This window comes from Adiantum capillus-veneris, chromosome 4 (genome assembly GCF_014529385.1).
Source record: "Adiantum capillus-veneris isolate H3 chromosome 4, ASM1452938v2, whole genome shotgun sequence".
NCBI lineage: Eukaryota > Viridiplantae > Streptophyta > Polypodiopsida > Polypodiales > Pteridaceae > Adiantum > Adiantum capillus-veneris.
Genome location: NC_140934.1, coordinates 15,107,784 through 15,128,097, shown reverse-complemented (window position 1 = coordinate 15,128,097; position 20,314 = coordinate 15,107,784). Strand labels below are relative to the sequence as shown.

The following is a 20,314-nucleotide window of genomic DNA, read 5'->3' as shown; positions in this document are numbered from 1 at the left end:
ACTAGGGATTGATCTGGGCCGAACAGTGATAAAAAGGGAGGTAGAGGACAGTGAACTACAAATGTAGGTAGGGAAATGAAATGAAATGATATATTAACGTCTTCAAAAGGCCAAGATGACCTATGAGACCAATTCGTTACAAACATGTGAATCTGGTACCGTGTGTGAGTACAAAAAAATGAAATACTAAAATGAATCTAGAAGTGCTACTAGCTCGGATTGTGCGGGGTATGTGTGATCCCTGATACAATGGGTGTCAAATACAAGAGAAAGATACAATGGGTGATGGATCCATCCTCATCTGTACTCTGGATGTCAAGATAGTATGGCTCGAATCCTCTGTTGTAGTCTCTATCCATGTTGTGAAGCTCCTCTGCTCAATCGTGGGCGTCCCGACCTCCCTAGTTTCAATGCTTGGTCAATGAGAGCACCACGGGTGTGAGTATGAGCTGAGCTTTGCAATGGTGGCTGCTCCTCTATCTGTCCAGTGTTTGGTGTGAGGAAATCAGTAATCTGTCTCTGGGATTGTCTCGCTCCAGATCTCTTCAGTAAACTATATATGTGTCTCTGTAACTCAAGTAGATACAGGCCAACACATCTCTAGTCCTGATTGCTCATGACTCGAGAAGGGTCTGAAGCCTTCTCAGAATAGACAGCGGAAGCAACCCCGTATCTCGTAATACACTATGCACTGACATATATAATGTGTCTCCGTCTCTGGCTCTGTATAGCATAGATGGCATATCCTGCTAGCTGATGGTATCCCTCTGAATCTACCAGTCTCAATCTCAAGCTAGTGTGTCTCCGTCTCTGGCTCTGTATAGCATAGATGGCATATCCTGCTAGCTGATGGTATCCCTCTGAATCTACCAGTCTCAATCTCAAGCTAGTGTGAAGATGTCCGTATCTGACCAATGGCACACCGTAACCCATGAGATAGATGTGTCTCCATATAGCTGGGACGAATCACAAATCCATCCCCTGTGAGTTGAAGAAGATGCTCTCTATAGAAAGCCATCTTCGTGCCCAACTCCTGTGTCGGCTCTATCCATGTCCCTCTTGGTGTCCAACTGGGTCAGGTCCTCGCGAATGAGTCTAGTAATTTCCCCCTATGTAAGAGAAAACGATGGTGCATCAAGGGAGTACTGGAAGGGAGGCAAGCTGTCCATGTTGAATCCATGTACCTGGAACCATGATGACATTTGTGCATACCAGCATGATGTGTCCCCCTATAAAGCTAATCGTCTGGAGGACTCAAAAGGCCAATCTGGCATATATTGTCACCAGGAGGTGTATTTTTCCTGTTGCCTTCCATAAATAAGTACTAGATATTTTTATTCATTTTTATTTTTACTTGTTTTATCGGAACCCTTGAAAAGGTGCAAGTGGACATTGCATGGCCACTGTGAAACGGCTGCGGCCAAACAAGTAACTCGCATCGGGAGTCTAGGTCGGTCAGTCTGGGACTGGTTGGGCCAGTTAGCACTGAATTCTAATGACTATGGAAGCCTATGTGCGCCAAATGAAGTCTGGGCCAATCGGAAAGTCACTTATAATTTTATAAATCAGTGGGAACTAGAGAATTAACTCAAAGGGGCAAAATGGACACTTGGCAGGAGGAGGTCAATCTACAGGACATCTCAGCAAGAGGAGGCGCCCAATTTGAGAGAGGGGCTGAATTTTACACACAAGTGACCTACAGTGTGTGTGTGAGTAGTGGGTGCAGGTCTACACCTTTAATGGAAAGCTTGCCTTCTCCTCTGTCTCATGTAGCGCGATAATTTGCTCTCGTGCATCTCTCCCCCCTTTGGCACATATGGTAATGCCCCACTAGTTGGGCTACTCAGATGAACATGTATAATTCTGGGGGTTTATGCGCGGTTGCCAAGGCTCTCGAGAGCCTTCTGCACAGGAACCGGATTAGCTAATTGCTAATCCCCCATAGGTACGCTCAGTTCCATCGCGAAAGATTGCGAGTTTGGAGAGTTCTCTCGCGTGAAAACTCGTCCAATTCACAAGGGAACTGTCCTATTGTGTGCGGGAGCCCTTGGGACACGCCTACTCGCTCCGCTAACAGCGAATTACAGCTTGCTGTGTTTTTCTGCAGGTTTAGGGTTTCACACCTAAACTACAAGGGAACACCGGGGGAGCCTCGTGAGAGCCTTGAGATGTGTGTACAACAAGGTTGCATCCGTACGTACGTACGGATCAGTACAGTACGGTACGGTTCCGTACGTACGGATAGGTAGTGTAGCCTTTTTTTTTTCCCCATAAATTTTGTTTTTGGTTTTTTTGTTTTTTTAGGGACATCTTGCCATTAGTATCTAGATTTTAGACGTATTCAATCGAATACAGAATGGGGAGGTAGTAGCGGGATATTCCATTCGGGATAGCTACTTGATGAAGAAAACGTTGTTGTGCGTTACACAACCGTTGATATTGTTTTTAGGAACCAGATTGAAGCAGTATCTAATGGATGTTTGAAGTAGTATCTATGTCTAGACTCTATGTAGTTCCTAGTATGTATAGGCTGAAAAAGGCTAAAGTCACTATTCTTTTTGTTGTAACAAATGTTACGTACTGGTCACATACCTTAAAGGCCGATTGACAGCTTTGTGAAAGCTTGTGCTAAGTGGTCGGATCGTCTACCTTGATTTGAATAAAGAAATACCGAAAGGGGTGCCAATCTTTGGGGCGTACAGGGTGTCGGTCTCGTGTGCGCAGTGACATTCTAGTCGTTGGACACAACTGTGTTCTCTTCCCTTCTCAGCGCTCTGTGTAAAGTTAACAGGTAATTGAAATAGTACCGCCTTCTACGTTGTATAGGCCGGTTATATGGTTCCATCGACGGGATAGTCACTTTTTCTTCAAAAAGTGCAGCGTGGATTATTGTGGGTGAAAGCAACACAGAGCTTGTCGATATGGCAGAGAAGAGAGACCAAGTACCTGAAGAGGGATCTTCCTCACATGGCACAGAGAAAATTTCTTCAACTCTTCAAGAAGAGGACAGGTTGTTTAGAACTCAACTGCGTTGCTGCATGGACATGTTTCAGCAGTTGGCTAACAACCCAAGGATGCAGGAGTTCTTACAAGCTCCGACCCAGGGTTTTCAGCCTCCTACACAGGGCATGACTGAGCCGTAGCAGGAAAAGGAGATTTCCAATGCACAGAGGACTCATGATGCTCGAGGGAAAGCCCATGTGGTTGAGCAACTAGCGGTGTCCAATGATCCAAAGCAGCTTGCTTTAGCTGGAAAAAAACTGTTTGTGAATGGTCAAGGGAGTAATGAACAGGCTATGCGTCAGACCCTTCCATTACCTATTACTTATCCTAGTTATTTTGGAGGTGGTTCAGTGTTTCAAGCTATGGCTGGACCTTCCACAGGTTATATGCCAGGGAATGTGTTCAGGACAATGCAAACACGCATAAGTAACCCTATGTACGCGAACATGGGTGTCCAACCAGGTTTTCAGGGTGCCTATGGCGAGTCGAGTGCCTTGAACACAATTTGGTATGGCTGGTTTTTCGCAGCCATACGTACAAAATGCAGATATGACAGGTAAAACAGTTGATGCGAGTGTTGGAATGAACAATAATGGAGCACCATTGTTACAGGCACCTGTTTATGATAATGTGGCTCCTTTGAGTCAGCCTAAGGATTACAAGGAAGGTGGGCAAGGAGTGAAGTTTGAAACTTTCAGAGGAACTAAGGATCAATTGAAGGCTTTGACCTTTATACAGTAGTTCGATGCAGCTTATGCTGGAGGAAACTTCACAGAATCTTCAAAGATACGCAAGGCTGCCACTTTCTTGAAAGGGAATGCGCTTCAATGGTGGACCGCATTGTTGAACCAGGGTCAAGCCCCCAACAACGTGGGTCCAATTCAAACAGCTTTTGCACCTGCATGGTTGACAAACACTTTTAAAGTGGATGTGATGACGAATGGTACGAGTTGAATGCGAAACAGTGTGCGAATCTGGAAGAGTACAATAAACAGTTTTGGGCCGCAATGTTGCCAATCACCTCTTACAGGTTTGTGCCATTGTCAGAACAGATTGAGAAGTACTGTTGCGGATTGCCCAAGAAAATCAGGGACTACTGCACGAAGACTATTGTCATGAATATGTTTCAGTTGATAGAGAATGCAAGAGTGCCCAGCAATCTGTCGAAGGGAGATTCCAATGGATTTAATAGCCACAAGAAAGGGTCCCAGGGCAAACAATTTTCAGCCAAGGGCAATGTTGCAGCAAAGCCTTCTGAGCCTCCCACAAAGAAGCCCTCCACTGAAGAAGCTGATACGTCCAAGAAGCAGTCTAAATCTTCTTCGAGACGAAGACAAGGACAAAAAAGGCATTTTTCTGGCATAACTTTCGAAGAAAGGAAAGCTCTTAGGGAGGCCAAGAAATGCTATATTTGTGAACAAGAAGGACATTTTGCAAATGAATGCCCACAGAAGAAGTCACAGGATAAGGATGACAAGTCAGACCATAAAGGGAAGAAGCCAAAGCCAAGTGCAAGACTTGTTCCAGATTTGGTCGGAGATCAGCCAAACACAGATGCCACGGAGCTGTGCAGAGCTTGAGGCAAAGTTAGAGACCAGACAGTGTTGGTTTTCTTTGATCCAGGAGCCCGTGCAAATTTCATATCACCAGAATTGGCATCAAAGTTGGGCATTCGTGCAGAGGAGATGGGTATGACAGGGGAAGCAGGTTTGGCATGCCCAAATCATTCAGAGCCTGTTACTCCCATTTTGGGGAAGCTTCGTCTGCCCATTCAGAGCTATGTGGATGCGGAAGAATTTCATATTATGCCACTTGAGGCTTGTGATGTGTTACTGGGTATCCCATGGTGTTACAGGTTACATGCTATGGTGGATATTTACAACAAAAAGATTACCCTTGTACATAGAGGAAAGACTCGTGTCCTTGATGTAAAGCTTAAAGGCGAGTCTGTTCCAGTTGTTTCTGCTTCTGCTATTTCATCTGTAATAAAGAATCATCTTTCTGCGTACTTAATCTTTGCAAAAGAAGTACCTCAAGTTGTATCTAATTTGTCTACCTTAGATAAAGACAGGTCAACTTTTTTGAGTGGTTTCAGTGATTGTTTTTCGGACTCGTTGCCAGGGGAGTTACCTCCTGAGAGACTTGAGGATCATACCATAGATCTTGTGCCAGGTTCTAGTCCACGGAATAGACCACCATACAGGGTTAGTGCAGCCCAGCAGAAAGAGATTATGAGTCAGGTCAACGAGCTTTTAGAGAAGGGGCTGATTCAGCCCAGTTCATCCCCTTTTTGTTCGCCTGTAATCTTAGTGCAGAAGAAGGATGGTTCATGGCGCATGTGCATTGACTATCGCGCCTTGAATAAGAATACCATCAAGAACAAGTTCCCCATACCGAGGATAGATGACATTCTTGATTGACTTGAGGGAGCGTCATTGTTTACAAGGATAGACCTAAAGAGTGGTTACCATCAAATACGCATTAGGCCAGAAGATATCCATAAGACAGCGTTCAAGAACATTTGATCTCTATGAGTTTCTTGTTATGCCATTTGGTCTCACAAATGCTCCTGCCACCTTTAATAGAATGATGGACAGAATTTTTAGACCACATAGAAACTTCGTGGGTACCTTCTTTGATGACATGATTGTCTACTCGAAGTCTGAAGAGGAGCATAGGGATCACTTGACTGCAATTTTCAATGAGTTACGTAAGAACAGGCTACTCATTAATGCGAAGAAGAGTGAGTTCTTTTTGCAAGAGATTCAGTTCCTTGGGCACATTGTTTCAAAGGATGGGGTACGCATGGATCCTGCGAGAGTGGAAGCAATTAGGTCATGGCCAGACTTGAAGTCCATACATGACATTCGAAGCTTTCTAGGCTTATGTTTCTACTACAGGAGGTTCATCCGAAATTTTGCTAAGATTGCTTCTCCACTGCATGCACTGCAAGGAAAAGGAGTTACTTTCAAGTGGACAGCCAAGAAAATTTTAGCGTTCAAACACTTGAAAGAGAAGCTGACTTCAAATCCGGTAATCAATTTGCCAGATCTTTCCAAACCTTTTGTGGTTCAATGTGATGCGTGTGGCCATAGTCTTGGTGCAGTTCTGATGCAGAATGGCCGAGTAGTCGCATATGAAAGCAGAATTCTTTTGAAGATTGAAAGAAACTTGCAAGTCTACGAGAAAGAATTGCTAGCAGTAATTCATGCTCTGACTAGTTGAAAACACTATCTGCTAAGGGCTGATTTTGTTGTCCAAACGGATCATCAAACCTTGCGATATTTTCTCACATAGACGAAGTTGTCTGAGAAGCACATGCGATGGGCAAACATCTTGTCAATGTTCCATTTTCAGATTGTGCATGTGCAAGGGAAAAAGAACGTGGTGGCTGATGCGTTGTCACGAAAGCCCCAAATTTAAGCAGTGTCAAATTCCATACCATTGTGAACTAGATGAAATGAAGACACAATATGCTGAAGATTCAGATTTTGCAAGGATCTATGACCAGCTTGTTGATGGGCAACATCATGAGCACTATATGCTTAAGAATGACTTTCTCATGATGCATGGAAAGTTATGCGTTACTAAACAGTTACGGCCAAAGATTTTGATGGAAAGTCATGCTCCACCTTATGCTGGGCATCGTGGAATTGATGCGACAGTGAAAGGGGTTAAGGCATTCTTCTATTGGCCAACTTTGCGTCAAGATGTTGATACGTTTGTAAGATCATGCTTAGTTTGCCAAAAAGTCAAATTTGACAGGCAAAAGCAACCGGGATTGTTGCAGCCATTGCCGAACCCAGATAGGCCATGGGAAAGCATAGCAATGGACTTTATCTTTGATCTTCCAAGGACGCAAACAAGCAATGATGGGATTTGGACTATCATTTGTAGGTTCAGTAAGCAAGCCGAATTCATTCCTGTGAGGAAGAAGATAGAGTTAGAACACATGGTCAAGATATTCATGAGCAATATCTTTAAATATCACGGGATGCCTCAGTCAATTGTCAGTGTCAAGGATCCACGTATGACGAGTCTTTTCTGGAAGGCATTGTTTGAGAACATGGGCACTACGCTATAGTTCTCTTCTTCAATTCATCCGCAAACTTGATGGACAGTCAGAAGAGGCAAATTCTACTGTCCTGGACCTGCTCAAATGTTATGTGTCAGAGCACAAGGCAACTTGGGAACACCATCTTCCATTGGTTGAATATGCTTACAATAACACTGTGCATACGTCAATAGGTAAGGCACCATTTGAGATAGTGGAAGGAGGAAAGAAAGTCCTGCCCATTTTGCAGACTAAGGACAAGATTTTTGAGGCAGACAAGTATGTGCAAGATATGGATGAAACATAGAGAAAGATAAAGATTGCTCTTGAGAAGACTCTGGCTAAGCAAAAGAAAGCTGTTGATCGTCACCGTCGTGAACTTGTATTTTCACTTGGTGATTGGGTGCTTTTGCGCTTTGAAAAGGCCAGGTTAAGGAAAAGGAAAGGCAAGGAACGCTTGTTTCCTAAGCTCAGTATGCGATATTATGGTCCTTTTCAGATTTTAGAAAAGATCAGCGATGTAGCTTACAGGTTAAAGCTACCAGAAGGCTGGAAAATACATAATGCTTTTCATGTCAGCCTTCTAAGACCCTTTGTTGGTAATGTGCCAGAGAATATGCTTGATGAGGAACAACACGAAGTGGAAGAATTGGATGAGATCCTTGTTCCTGAACAGTTATTGGCACATAAGGAAAGAAAGGTTAGAGGAAAAGTTGCAAGACGTTATTTGGTGAAATTCAAGAACTATCCATCTTTGGATGCCAAATGGATGGAAGAGTCTGAATTGGTTGATTCACCTCAACTATTGCAATTGTATCTTGAAGCCTTTCAGATGGAACCCACAGTGACTTGATCTAGCCTTCTTGGAGCAAGGCAAGAGCATGGTTCATGATGCTCAAGAGAGTGGTTAAGCAATTGTATCTACTCTTTCCATACAAAATTTAGCTAGAGAAGTTTGTGCTTGAGAGTACACTAGAAGACTTCTATGCTTGATATATGTGTCGTAGCCAGGTTGGTGGGATTGTTTAATCGTCCAACGTTACATTTCCGGAAGCATGTATATCTTGGATTCCCATCATAGAATATGTGTGATATCAAGAGATACCGCATATATTATTGGCATGCAAGCGAGGTCGCTTGCAGTATTTCAAGGGTGGGGTGTGTCACCAGGAGGTGTATTTTTCTTGTTGTCTTCCATAAATAAGTACTAGATATTTTTATTTTTACTTGTTTTACCGGAACCCTTGAAAAGGTCCAAGTGGACATTGCATGGCCACTGTGAAACGGCTGCGGCCCAACAGGTTTCTCACGTCGGAAGTCTAGGTCGGTCAGTCTGGGACTGGTTGGGCCAGTTAGCACTGAATTCTGATGACTATGGAAGCCTATGTGCGCCAAATGAAGTCTGGGCCACTCGGAAAGTCACTTATAATTTATAAGTCAGTGGGAACTAGAGAATTAACTCAAAGGGGCAAACTGGACACTTGGCAGGAGGAGGTCAATCTGCAGGACACCTCAGCAAGAGGAGGCACCCAATTCGAGAGAGGGGCTGAATTTTACACACAAGTGACCTACAGTGTGTGTGTGTGAGTAATAGGTGCAGGTCTACAGCTTTAATGAAAAGCTTGCCTTCTCCTCTGTCTCATGTAGCGCGATGATTTGCTCTCATGCATCTCTCTCTCCCCTTTGGCACATATGGTAATGCCCCACTAGTTGGGCTACTCAGATGAACATGTACAATTCTGTGGGTTTATGCGCGTTTGCCAAGGCAAGAGCCTTCTGAACAGGAACCGGATTAGCTAATTGCTAATCCCCCACAGGTACGCATAGTTCCATCGCGAAAGATTGCGAGTTTGGAGAGTTTTCTCACGTGAAAACTCGTCCAATTCACAAGGGAACTGTCCCATTGTGTGCGGGAGCCCTTGGGACACGCCTACTCGCTCCGCTAAAACCGATCCGAAACAGGGAATTACAGCCTACTGTGTTTTTCTGCAGGTTTAGGGTTTCGCACCTAAACTACAAGGGAACACCGGGGGAGCCCCGTGAGAGCCTTGGGATGCGTGTACAGGCTTTTGGGCACCCGGCAGTGAAAAACAGAGAATTACAGCCCGCTGAATTTCTGTAACAGCTCACCAGAAAGCTTCCAAATAGCGAGGGAATCCGTCCTACACAGGTGCTTTTGACCTACAGGGGTTTTTGCGCCGTTATGTTGCCGAAATCAGGTCGAAAACCTGCGTTTTCAGCCCTCGCCAGGTTTGGACAGCTTTGTGAAAGCTTGTGCTAAGTGGTCGAATCGTCTACCTTAATTTGAATAAAGAAATACTGAAAGGGGCGCCAATCTTTGGGGCCTACAAGGTGTCGGTCTCGTGTGCGCAATGACATTCTAGTCGTTGGGCGCAATTGTGTTCTCTTCCCTTCTCAGTGCTCTGTGTAAAGTTAACAGGTAATTGAAATAGTACCGCCCTCTACGTTGTATAGGCCGGTTATATATGTCTCTCTGGTAGTATCCCATAAGCTGTGCATTAAGGAGAGTGATCTCGTAAGCGCCTCTATCTCCATAGGGGGCATCTCGTGTGGCACGGGGGCCTTGGCTCTAATGAGCCGAGAGATCATAGATACCAAGGGGCTCTCCATACCTCTCCACCCATCCTGACCCACAGAGGGTCCCCAAACCTGAACCCCATAGAGCATAGTTGAAGCTACCAAGGTAACAAAGAGCCAGAGCTTTGTTCTAGGTCTCTGGAATTGAACCTGCGACACATCCATTCCAATCCTTCCAAGTTCGCATACGCTCTAGTTAGTCTAGTCTCTGCTGCTCTCTTCATAGAAAACTTTGGCCCAGTGAAGACGACCCCAAGATAAGTGTATGCATTTGTGTACTCCACAGTCTCCTGACCGTAAGTGAATGTAGGTGCTGATCTCCTTATCCACTACGGTGTGGTGTTAAACACATAACCTTGGTTTTACCAAGGTTTACACACAATCCACTATCCTCCGCAAAGCTATGTAATGCATTTACGTGTTGCTGCATACCCTCCTCCCGTGAGTCAAAGATCAAGACAATATCATCAGCATATAACAACAATGGAATCCATGTCCGTGCCGGTTGGGCATCTCTATCACCCTCTCTATCAATGTAATCAGAAACCTCATCTATACACATACCAAATAGAGTAGGAGACAATGGACAGCCTTGTTTCACTTTAATAGTGGAGTGAACTAAATTAGACATCCCCTCTAGAGTGCGTACATGTCCCACCACTGATCTGTATATAGCCATGATTCCCCCAAATCAACTCAATGGGCACTCCCATCTCCTATAGTCTACACATCAATCTGACTCTGGGCACCATGTCAAATGCTTTGCGGAAATCCACAAAGCTACAATAAATCCATCTCCCATGTGCCCTACCCTCCTCAACGATGGCTCAGAGTGTCAGAATATGGTCAAGAGTGGAGAAGCCTCTCCTAAAACCGGCCTGTCCACTGCTCGTATGCCTTCGCTCTGCCCGTCTGCTCAATTGTTGCTCAAGGATAGATGCATACAACGGTGCCAATGTGTGTCCATCATAACAGTACGGTAGTTTCCAAGCTCCGTACGATCACCTGTCTTGAGGATAGGCACAACAGTAGACAGTCTCCAAGTCTCAGGTAGACCCTCACACACGACACGATTGAACAGAACTGCAAGAACCTCTGCCAGCATATCTCTAGCATGTAAAAAGTGCTCTGCTACTAGACCATCATAATTATATGTCCTCCCGGTCCTCACCCTGTCAATGGCCGTCTTTAACATCTCAATGGTAAAGAAGGTACTCGTAGATGGGCATGGCTCAGGAGGATCTGAAAGGGGTGTCTATCCAGGGACGTATATAAGGATGTTGCATATTGACCCTACACATCAGGAGAAGTAATCACTGGGGGAGGGGAGTGCTCATGAAAGAAACGCCATGCCTCTCCTGAGTCTCTACTCAAGAACAACTGGTATAAGTGAGAAAATCATCCAAAGAGCTGTTGCATGGGTTCTACAATATAGCATCAATCTCGTCCATCATCAAAGATCGAGTAGGCCTTGCATGATCCCTAACAATGATGCCATGCACACCCACAATTATATGGGGCACCTGTACAATGATCTCTCTCTAAGCCTCACCCATATGAAATGAATTGCTATTGAAAACACAAGCGGTGATGAGCAAAACAGACTTGAATCACACATGCAGAGCTAGAAACAACTGGAAACAACACATGCACAAGACACAAGAGGCGTAGAATTCCCCTCTCAGAGATGCCTCAACCAAAACACGCACCTGACCCACTTCGAGATTCTCTTTTGGCGAGCCTAGTTTTGAAAGAGTGGGTTTAGAAAACCCAGGAGGAACAAGAAGGCGAGGCGCTGATGATGTGGTCACAGATTTATTATGGGGTTTCAAAATATCATCCTTGGAGGAGGAGGATTGAGGAGTGCCCGGCGATGAGGATACAAAAGTCTCAGTACTTTGTGAGCCTTCTCCAAGCCAAGTGTCATTATGACTACGAACTGTATTTAATGGCTTCTTTCTTAACTCCTTCCGCATCTGCTCAAATTGATCTGTCAAACAACATAATGTCACTTTGAGCTCATGTAAACACAATATAAAAACTGCCTACATCTTGCCCAAGAGTTGAATATGGACCTCTGCGTTGGCGCTCTTGCTCGGACCTCTCTCCATGTGGCCAATCATCCGATCCAAATGTCTCATCACTAATCGAATCAGTATCCTCTCGGCGTGAATTTTGTGCACTTGGATAATTTCGTGACACCTGCAATTTCTTAGATCAGAAAAAAATATATTTTCTAGTAAAACAATCCCTTTCCAGTATCCTCCACCGGTAAATACATCAGAGAGGCTATCTGTACCTTTCCTCCACGAGTAGAATGGTACTGTTCTCCAGTGCGACCAATTCTGGTGGTTTTTTCAGCACGATGCCGATCATGTGTAGGTGTCGTCTGGATCATACCTCTGTGCACAATGGGACCACCACTCCCTAAGAGACCATCGTGCTCCTGAGAAACCACTAAACCAGAACGTGCAAACCCTCTGTTGTGTAGACGAGAACCTAAATCGACATTAAATCCTAATGAATAGTCTTATAAAAGAGGAATCCATTTGGCGCTGCACAAATTTTTTTTCTTCACAATTGTGACAAAAAGAGTACAAAAGCTTTGTAAAGTGGTACTTTAGGAAAAAAAGATCAGAATAGTCTAAACTTACAAATTATAAGAGAAGATAAAACACTCACAAAAGTACAAAAGCAAGGGATATAAGGAAACAGAAAAAGGAAAACTGGATCACTTTATTTGTTACTAAGCAAAACGAGATGAAAACAAACCATTATTCGCTTAAAAATGATTTTAGAAAAAAAATAAACAAAATAAGATAAAGAAGCTTAATTGACTAAAACTTGAAACACGTACTCAACTTTAAACTAACAAGGATAAGACATCAAAAAATCCTAGAAAAACTCCACACGACAACTTCTCAAAGAACAAATTCTTAAATTCTAAACTAACAAGGATAAGACATCGAAAAGACTTAGTCCTAAAAAGACCCCACACAACAACTTCTAAAAGAACAAATTCTTAAATTCTAATGTCAGCTAAATACTAGAATTGAATACTACTACGAACCTACCTAGAAGAGCCAAAACATAACCAAGGAACTACAAAGTTCAAAACTTGACAATATGCGACCTTAACTTCAACACTTGAAAATCAGCATTTGCATTTGCTACTTCCCTCCTAGAAAATCTTTTTCAGCATTCAAAGTGTCCAAGACCAACAGTGTACGTAGAAAAAGAACATGAATGCTCAAAAAAGAAATCTTTATTTTGTACTGTTGGTAGGTTATTTTGTTACTTTGTTACTCTGACTTTGTATCAGATCCACCACATTGTAACTTTCTGATCTCATAGGTCACTATGGCCTTTTGAAGACGTTAATATAACATTTCATTTCATTCTCCCACTTGTCTCATGGGATACGATGTGCTATTGGCCAGTTACGCACATCTTCTCACCAGTTGCGGATTGAGACTGGGAAATACAGCGGAGTACCAGCAAAGGACAGGACATGCCCCTTGTGTAACACGGAACCTGACACAGAGCTACACTATACATGCCGCTGCCCCGCCTACTACGAGATACGAGGTCGCTTCCACTGCCTGTTCAGAGAGGGTTTTGGACCACTCTCAAGAGTCATGGGATACGAAGATCAAAGATGTCTGGGTTTGTTCTTGCTCAAGTTGCGCAGACACAAAGATAGCCTGATGAATGGCGAGGCTAGCCAGTCTCAAAGACGGATCACAGACTTCTTCAGAGCAGACACGGGACAGCCGCAAGAGCCACTCCCACAACAGAGCTCCCCCTCATCTCACACTAGAGGCACACTGATTGACCGAGCGATTGAACTAGGGAAATCCAGGCGCCCGCGACTACGAAGAACTACACAGCATCGACGGGTTCTACGACAGAAAATTCGGAGCACGCTGGCCAGGCATGCACGACGCCCAGTCAGACTACTAACCATGGAAGAAATTGATGAGATTTGCCAACGACCGATGCTAGATCTCTTGTGATTCAGCCATCCCAACAAGCCGCCCAATTTTTTCGCTTAGTTTTTCTGCTTGGCTCACATCGACCAACTTAGGACCCCATAGTAGATATCTTTGTTTTGTACTGTTGTTAGGTTTTTTTTTTGTTACTCTGACTTTGTATCAGATCCACCACTTTGTAACTTTCGGGTCTCATAGGTCATTATGGCCTTTTGAAGACGTTAATATAACATTTCATTTCATCTCTCTCTCTCTCTCTCTCTCTCTCTCTCTCTCTCTCTCTCTCTCTCTCTCTCTCTCTCTCTCTCTCTCTCTCTCTCTCTCTCTCTCTCTCTCTCTCTCTCTCTCTCTCTCTCTCTCTCTCTCTCTCTCTCTCTCTCTCTCTGTGCGTGTGTGTGTGTGTGTGTGTGCCGCGCTCGCGTAGGTAGTTTGCACATGTGAATCAACGAGCAGGCCTCGCCATCACCCTCCTCATCGGATTGAACTGTTGGACCTGCACGCATTGAAGTGCTGGACAAGTGCGAAAGGGCTTTATGCGGGACCTGCTCCAACTCTGCGACGTACATGTGTTGCGCGTGCTGCTCAATCTCCACCTGCTCCTGCTAACAGCTGCACCTACCGACTTGGGCACCTGTTGCAGAACACCCGCCTGCGCTATTGGCTGCAGAGGCTCACACGTCACTTGCTGGCTGCCTTCCTGCGTGCACCTACAGCAGAACAGGTTCAAAGTGGTTGGAAGCTGCCTGGTTGCTTCAATTGGGAGCTCTCAGTAGTGCAAGGACCTTGCAAGTACCCCCTTGTGGACTGCAGCAAATTCAGAGATTTTTGCATAGATTTAGGGGTTTTGCTGGCATAGAATTCCCTCACACTGTAGCTTGAAAGAACCCCTTTTCTGCATTCCCACTGAAATTCAGAATTTCAGCAATTTCAGAAAGGCAGAAATTTTTCAAAATTTTCAGCTGTTCAGATTTTCAGAAATTCAGAAGGGCAGAGATTTTCAGATTTGCAGAGAATGTAGATGGGTGTGGCATAAGCATGTATGCGTGATGTGGGAGCCCAATACGCATGTATGCATAATGTGGAAACACGTATCTGCATAATACGGTCTTCTCCACTCTTTTCCCCTCCTCCCCCCCCCCACCCCCCGTGCTTCTCAACATGAGGGACAAGGACGGTCGACCCCCCTGGATAAGGCCATTGAAAAATGCAAAGAAGAAATGGGCGAGGTCATCAACAAAATTAATCGCAACCACCTAGGCACAATAAAGGCGCTCGAAGAACTCGTGCCGACCCAGGAAAGCAAGATAAACACACTTGAAAGTCGTGTGACTGCCCAAGAAGTGGAGATTGCATTTCTCAAGAAGGAGCTTGTAGAGGTGCAATCACAAAACACACTTGAAGAGGGAGAGCTCCAACCCTCAGTAATTGAAGAACTCCACACAATTAAAGAGCAAATGCGGGCCATCAAAGAGGGGGAGGAACAACACAAAGAAATGACAACTTCTCGGGTGGATGTTATCACAAAGACCCAACAGAGAGTGGACACGGCCGAGAAACAGATCGAGGTTGCAAAGAAAGGGAAAGGCAAAGAAACAACGTCCACACCTACCATTATTAACTTATCACTAGAAAGGCAAGGGGAAGCAGAAGAAGAGTACCTACAGCACCAAGCCAAGTACCAGCATCTTAGAGCTCGCTGCTGCTCACGCCCCCCCCCCCAGCTGCGCGCGCAGCTCCCTCGCCTCTGCTCCCGCATCCCCCCCCCCCCCCCTCCCTCGCACTGCGCGCTCCCCTGCTTGCTGCCCTGCCCGCCGCTGGCCAGCCCCCAGTGCGCTGCTGCACAGGTACAGCCAGCCCCCACGCCCCCTGTTGCCGCCACTTCAGCCTCCCGCCCCCTGGCCTCAGCCTTCGTACACCCCCCGCCCCCTTTTTTCCACCCCTTTTTCGCCTTCTTCGAGCCTGTAGGCTGTTTTTTCAGCTTGTTGGCATTCGCCTCGCCTCCAACGACCCTATCCTCTCAGCAACAGACACAGAATGGCGGCCTCTGCTCCACCTCAGAGGGACTCCACAGAAGCCCCCTCGCCGGACACCCCGGAGCCGACCCTTCGACTTGCTCTTTCGCCAGAAGAGCAAGCGAGCTTGTGGCCGAAGTGGAGCGCTTGCAGGCCACTTCGGTTATCTGTAAACTCATTGGCACTCGGCCCAGTCGGGGCGAAGTTCGGGATTTACTACAGGCCCATCTTCCCTCCGATGTGGGCAAGATTACAGATGTCCAGATCCTCGGGAGAGGGTACTACCAAGTCGAGTTCGAGTCTGCAGACATGGCGACCAAAGTGATCTCAATGAGCCCGCTCAACATCAGAGCAGCTCAAGCTTACTTCCGACGTTGGCATCACGGTTTCAACCCTACTACAGATGTGCTCAAGGAGGAGGCAAACTTCCCGATTTCGGTTTGCTTTTCAGGCCTGAGGCGAGAGTACCATCCCCTCCTACCCACGATTGGTTCCATGTTCGGGACAGTGTTGGAGTCTCCACGCACAGCAACTTCAGTTGTGGCCAAGGCCGCAAGTCTACCTACTGTGCGGGTTCTTGTTCGTGACACACTCCCTCCCCAACGTGGTACTGTTGCCTAGGGTGAGTGAGGGATGGATTAGACAAAGTGTGGAGTATTCGGGTCTCTTGAACCAATGTTTCATTTGCAGGCAGATGGGCCATATGGCAAAGGCCTGTCCTCGTAGGAGACCTCGACCCACAACGCATGCCCAACCGCCCAAGGCTGAGCATGCCAAGCAGCCAGGTACACAAGATACACAGGCTGGTACTTCGACAGAGACTAGTGACCAGCGAGCTGATGGTTGGCTGCAGATGCCTGGCCGTCGCCGTCAGGGGAGAGCTCACCCCACTGCTGAAACCGGCCTGTTCAATCCAAAAAGGGCGGTAGACTTTAGACTTAAACCTTATTTGCTTTCACCCATTTAATTTGTCGCCCACTTTACCTGTACTTTCAAGACACAACAAAGGGGAGAGGGATACAGGCTGCTAGATTGCACCTGTATGAGTAGACCGACACCAGATTGGCCCCTAGCTTAGGCGCCCCTTTCGGTATTTCTTTATTGATTAAAAGAGGGAATAAACGTTGTGGTTCCCTACGAGTTGTGCCCCGCACAAACTTGGTTGAATTCCAACTGTTCCGGCCCGATTTCGACAGCATAACTGTACTAGGATCCTTCACAGTCAGTATTCCCACACATTGAATGATTTTCCCGATGCATACGGGCACTTTGCCAAACCTGGCGAGAATCTACAGCACGCTGAATTCTCTGTTTTCAGCCCCGAAAATGCACCAGATCACTTATACAGCGGTCCCCTCACGTCCCCGAACCTCCTTGGGGTATTAGGGATCGTTTAGGGCCAAAACCCTAAACCTGCAAAAATACACAGCAGGCTGTAATTTACTGTTTCGGGCTCCGTTTCGCGTGCCGGTCGCATCTGTAGCAAGTCCTCAAGCTCCCGCACCTATAGGGCTACTTGCCCTTTGAATCGGACAAGATTTCTGGCGTGAAACCTCTCCGAATTCACATGTACCTGCGGGGATTAGCCGCGAGCTAATCCAGTACCTGTGCAAGAGGCTCTTGCCTCGGCAATCGCGCATGAACCCACACAACTATACATTGGTCAATTGAAAAGCCCACTAGTGGGGCATAACATACTGCCATAGAGGAGAGAGAGGGTAGTGCGTAGCGTGCAGGGCATCACTCCTGGCACCGCACTGTACATAGGAGGGAAAAGAAAGCACTCCATAGCTCTTAACCTATGACAAAATCTGAAAATGAGCCTCTCCCAGCTTAAAATTCAGCCCCACCTTCTCCTGCATGAGGAAAGTGCACCAAAATGTGCCACTTGGCGCATTTACAAGCAGTTTCCCGTTTCGGGGTTGCCGCCTAAAAAATCTCCCAACCGGTTGCCCAGTTGACTTCACGGAAGAGTAAGAAAATGTTCTCCTTGTCATTCCGGAGGTAATGACGCAAACACATTTTCAGGTCCCAAAATAGCAGTTCCCTAAATTTTAGGAGATGCTGCCATTGTATCTTTCTAGGTCATCTGACCCCCTTTGTACACTGCAGCCACACCCAGAACTGAAATGTAGCCTCTGTAGCAAAGGATTCCACTTTGGCTAGACCCCACTTTGGCTAACCATAGTCCTTGTCCAACCTTAGTGCTCTCTTGCCCTCAGGCCTGGACTCCCTCTGGACAATTCCACACTAGCTATGCAATGCAGGGCAGTTAGATTTCCCGAGGAGTGTTTCCAAAAAGGAAAGTAAATAAATAATAAGAAAGAAATCAACAAAAAGGATAGATAGCAATCACACGCTGGTGACATACCCCCCTCTTGAAATCTCAAACGTCCTCGTTTGCATCTATGTCGTACATGCTCATAGTCAACATTGATGTATTCAACACCTGTCGACACATGTACGACACATACATGCTCATTGTCAACCCTCGTGTATTCAACACCTTGTCGACACATGTATTGCTTGCGTGTGAACCCTGTCCCAATGACATAGTGGTAGCTTCGCACTCTGCCATTGCTTTGAGTCACTAACTTTCCAATGACAAAATGGTAGCTACACATTTTGCCATTGTCTTATAGTACACGTTGGGCCCAGTAACACTTTCGAGCATACCCAAACCGACAGTTTAAGAATGCAGTTACACATGTACCCTTTAATAGAAGCAATTACTGTATCCTTGACAAACTGACAAGAAATACTCACTTCTATAGCACTAACCAAACTTTTGGACATTTCATAAGAGCAATTGCCAAACTGACAATCTGTACAGCTCTAACATTCATGTAACAGGTATTTCATTTGAGCTCACTTTAAATACCATGTACATCATTTCTTTCAGAAGGCATTGTCACACTGACAATCCATGTAGCTTTGAAACTCAAGGGGTCAATGTCACCAGGAGGTGTATTTTTCCTGTTGCCTTCCGTAAATAAGTATTAGATATATTTATTTTATTTTTACTTGTTTGTCCCAAAACCCTTGAAAAGGTGCAAGTGGACATTGCATGGCCAGTGTGAAACGGCTGCAGCCAAATGGGTTTCTCACATCGGGGATCTAGGTCGGTCAGACAGGGACTGCCCGGGCCAATTAGCACTGAATTCTAATGAGTATGGAAGCTCGTGTGCCCCAAACTAGAATTTGGGCCACTCGTCAAGTCACTGCAACTTTATAAGTTGAAAGGGGCCAGTAAATTAACCCACATTGTAGATGTTGGTCAAATGGTAGTCTTCAATGATGGTCAGGAGACCGATAGGGACGCCATGGAAGCATCTCCTAAAATTTAGGGAACTGCTATTTTTGACCAGAAAATGTGTTCGCGTCATTAGCTCTGGAATGACAAGGGGAACATTTTATTGCTCTGCTGCCAAGTCAACTGACGCACCAGTTGAGATATTTTTAGCAGGGAAAGCCCAAACTCGGAAATTGGGCGACGTGTCAGCCTGTGAGCGATTCTGCCACTCTGGGAGGCAAAAACGAGCTGCATATCAACAAAGGGGGCGTCATTTTCAGCCTCAGGTGGATTGTAGCACGTACAGAAGCTATGGAATGCTTACCTTGCCCTCTATGCACAGTATGGTGACGGGAGTGATGCCCCGCACGCTACATACTGCTCTCTTTCTTCCCTACGTACAGTATGTTATGCCCCACTAGTGGGCTTCTCATTTGACCTATGTACAGTTCTGGGGGTTATGCTGAACAGGAACCTTCTGAACAGGCAAGAGCCTTCTGAACAGGAACCGGATTAGCTAATTGCTAATCCCCCACAGGTATGCACAGTTCCATCACGAAAGATTGCGAGTTTGGAGAGTTTTCTCGCGTGAAAACTCGTCCAATTCACAGGGGAACTGTCCCATTGCGTGCAGGAGCCCTTGGGACACGCGTAGGCGTGTTCGCTCCGCTAAAAACGATCCGAAACAGGGAATTACAGCCTGCTGTGTTTTTCTGCAGGTTTAGGGTTTCGCACCTAAACTGCAAGGGAACATCGGGGGAGCCTCGTGAGAGCCTTGGGATGCGTGTACAGGCTTTTGGGCTCCCGGCAGTGAAAAACAGAGAATTACAGCCCGCTGAATTTCTGTGACAGCTCACCAGAAAGCTTCCAGATATCGAGGGAATCCGTCCTAGACAGGTGTTTTTGACCTACAGGGGTTTTTGCGTCGTTATGCTGTCGAAATCCGGTCGAAAACCTGCGTTTTCAGCCCTCGCCAGGTTTGGACAGCTTTGTGAAAGCTTGTGCTCAGTGGTCGGATCGTCTACCTTAATTTGAATAAAGAAATACCGAAAGGGGCGCCAGTCTTTGGGGCCTACAGGGTGTCGGTCTCGTGTGCGCAGTGACATTCTAGTCGCTCGACGCAACTGTGTTCTCTTCCCTTCTCAGTGCTCTGTGTAAAGTTAACAGGTAATTGAAATAGTACCGCCCTCTACGTTGTATAGGCCGGTTATAGTCAAGGTAGGTTGCAAATCGAAGGCTTCAAGGTAAAGTGATAACACAGTTGGTGACTCTGCAAGTTCACCTTCTTCCATCCACTTAGCATCCATTGGTGGATAGTTTCTAAATTTTACCAAGTAACGCCTAGCAACCTTGCCTTTCACTT

General features: G+C 45.8%; 1 protein-coding gene across 6 annotated transcripts in view; it reads right to left on the bottom strand.

Moving 5' to 3' along the window:
* The window catches only part of LOC147458761 (chorismate synthase), a 71,426-nt gene that overhangs the window by 39,593 nt on the left and 11,519 nt on the right, over nt 1-20,314 (bottom strand). For 4 of the 6 annotated variants that reach the window (XM_086510198.1, XM_086510203.1, XM_086510201.1 and 1 more), the window contains exons 5-7: nt 11,955-12,154; nt 11,731-11,857; nt 11,365-11,645 (exon numbers count right to left, since the gene is read on the bottom strand). In XM_086510198.1, coding sequence (XP_086366324.1) covers nt 11,365-11,645; nt 11,731-11,857; nt 11,955-12,154 — 608 coding nt within the window. The remainder of the gene's footprint in view (nt 1-11,364; nt 11,646-11,730; nt 11,858-11,954; nt 12,155-20,314) is intronic. The other 2 variants (XM_086510200.1, XM_086510202.1) reach the window with 1 other exon arrangement.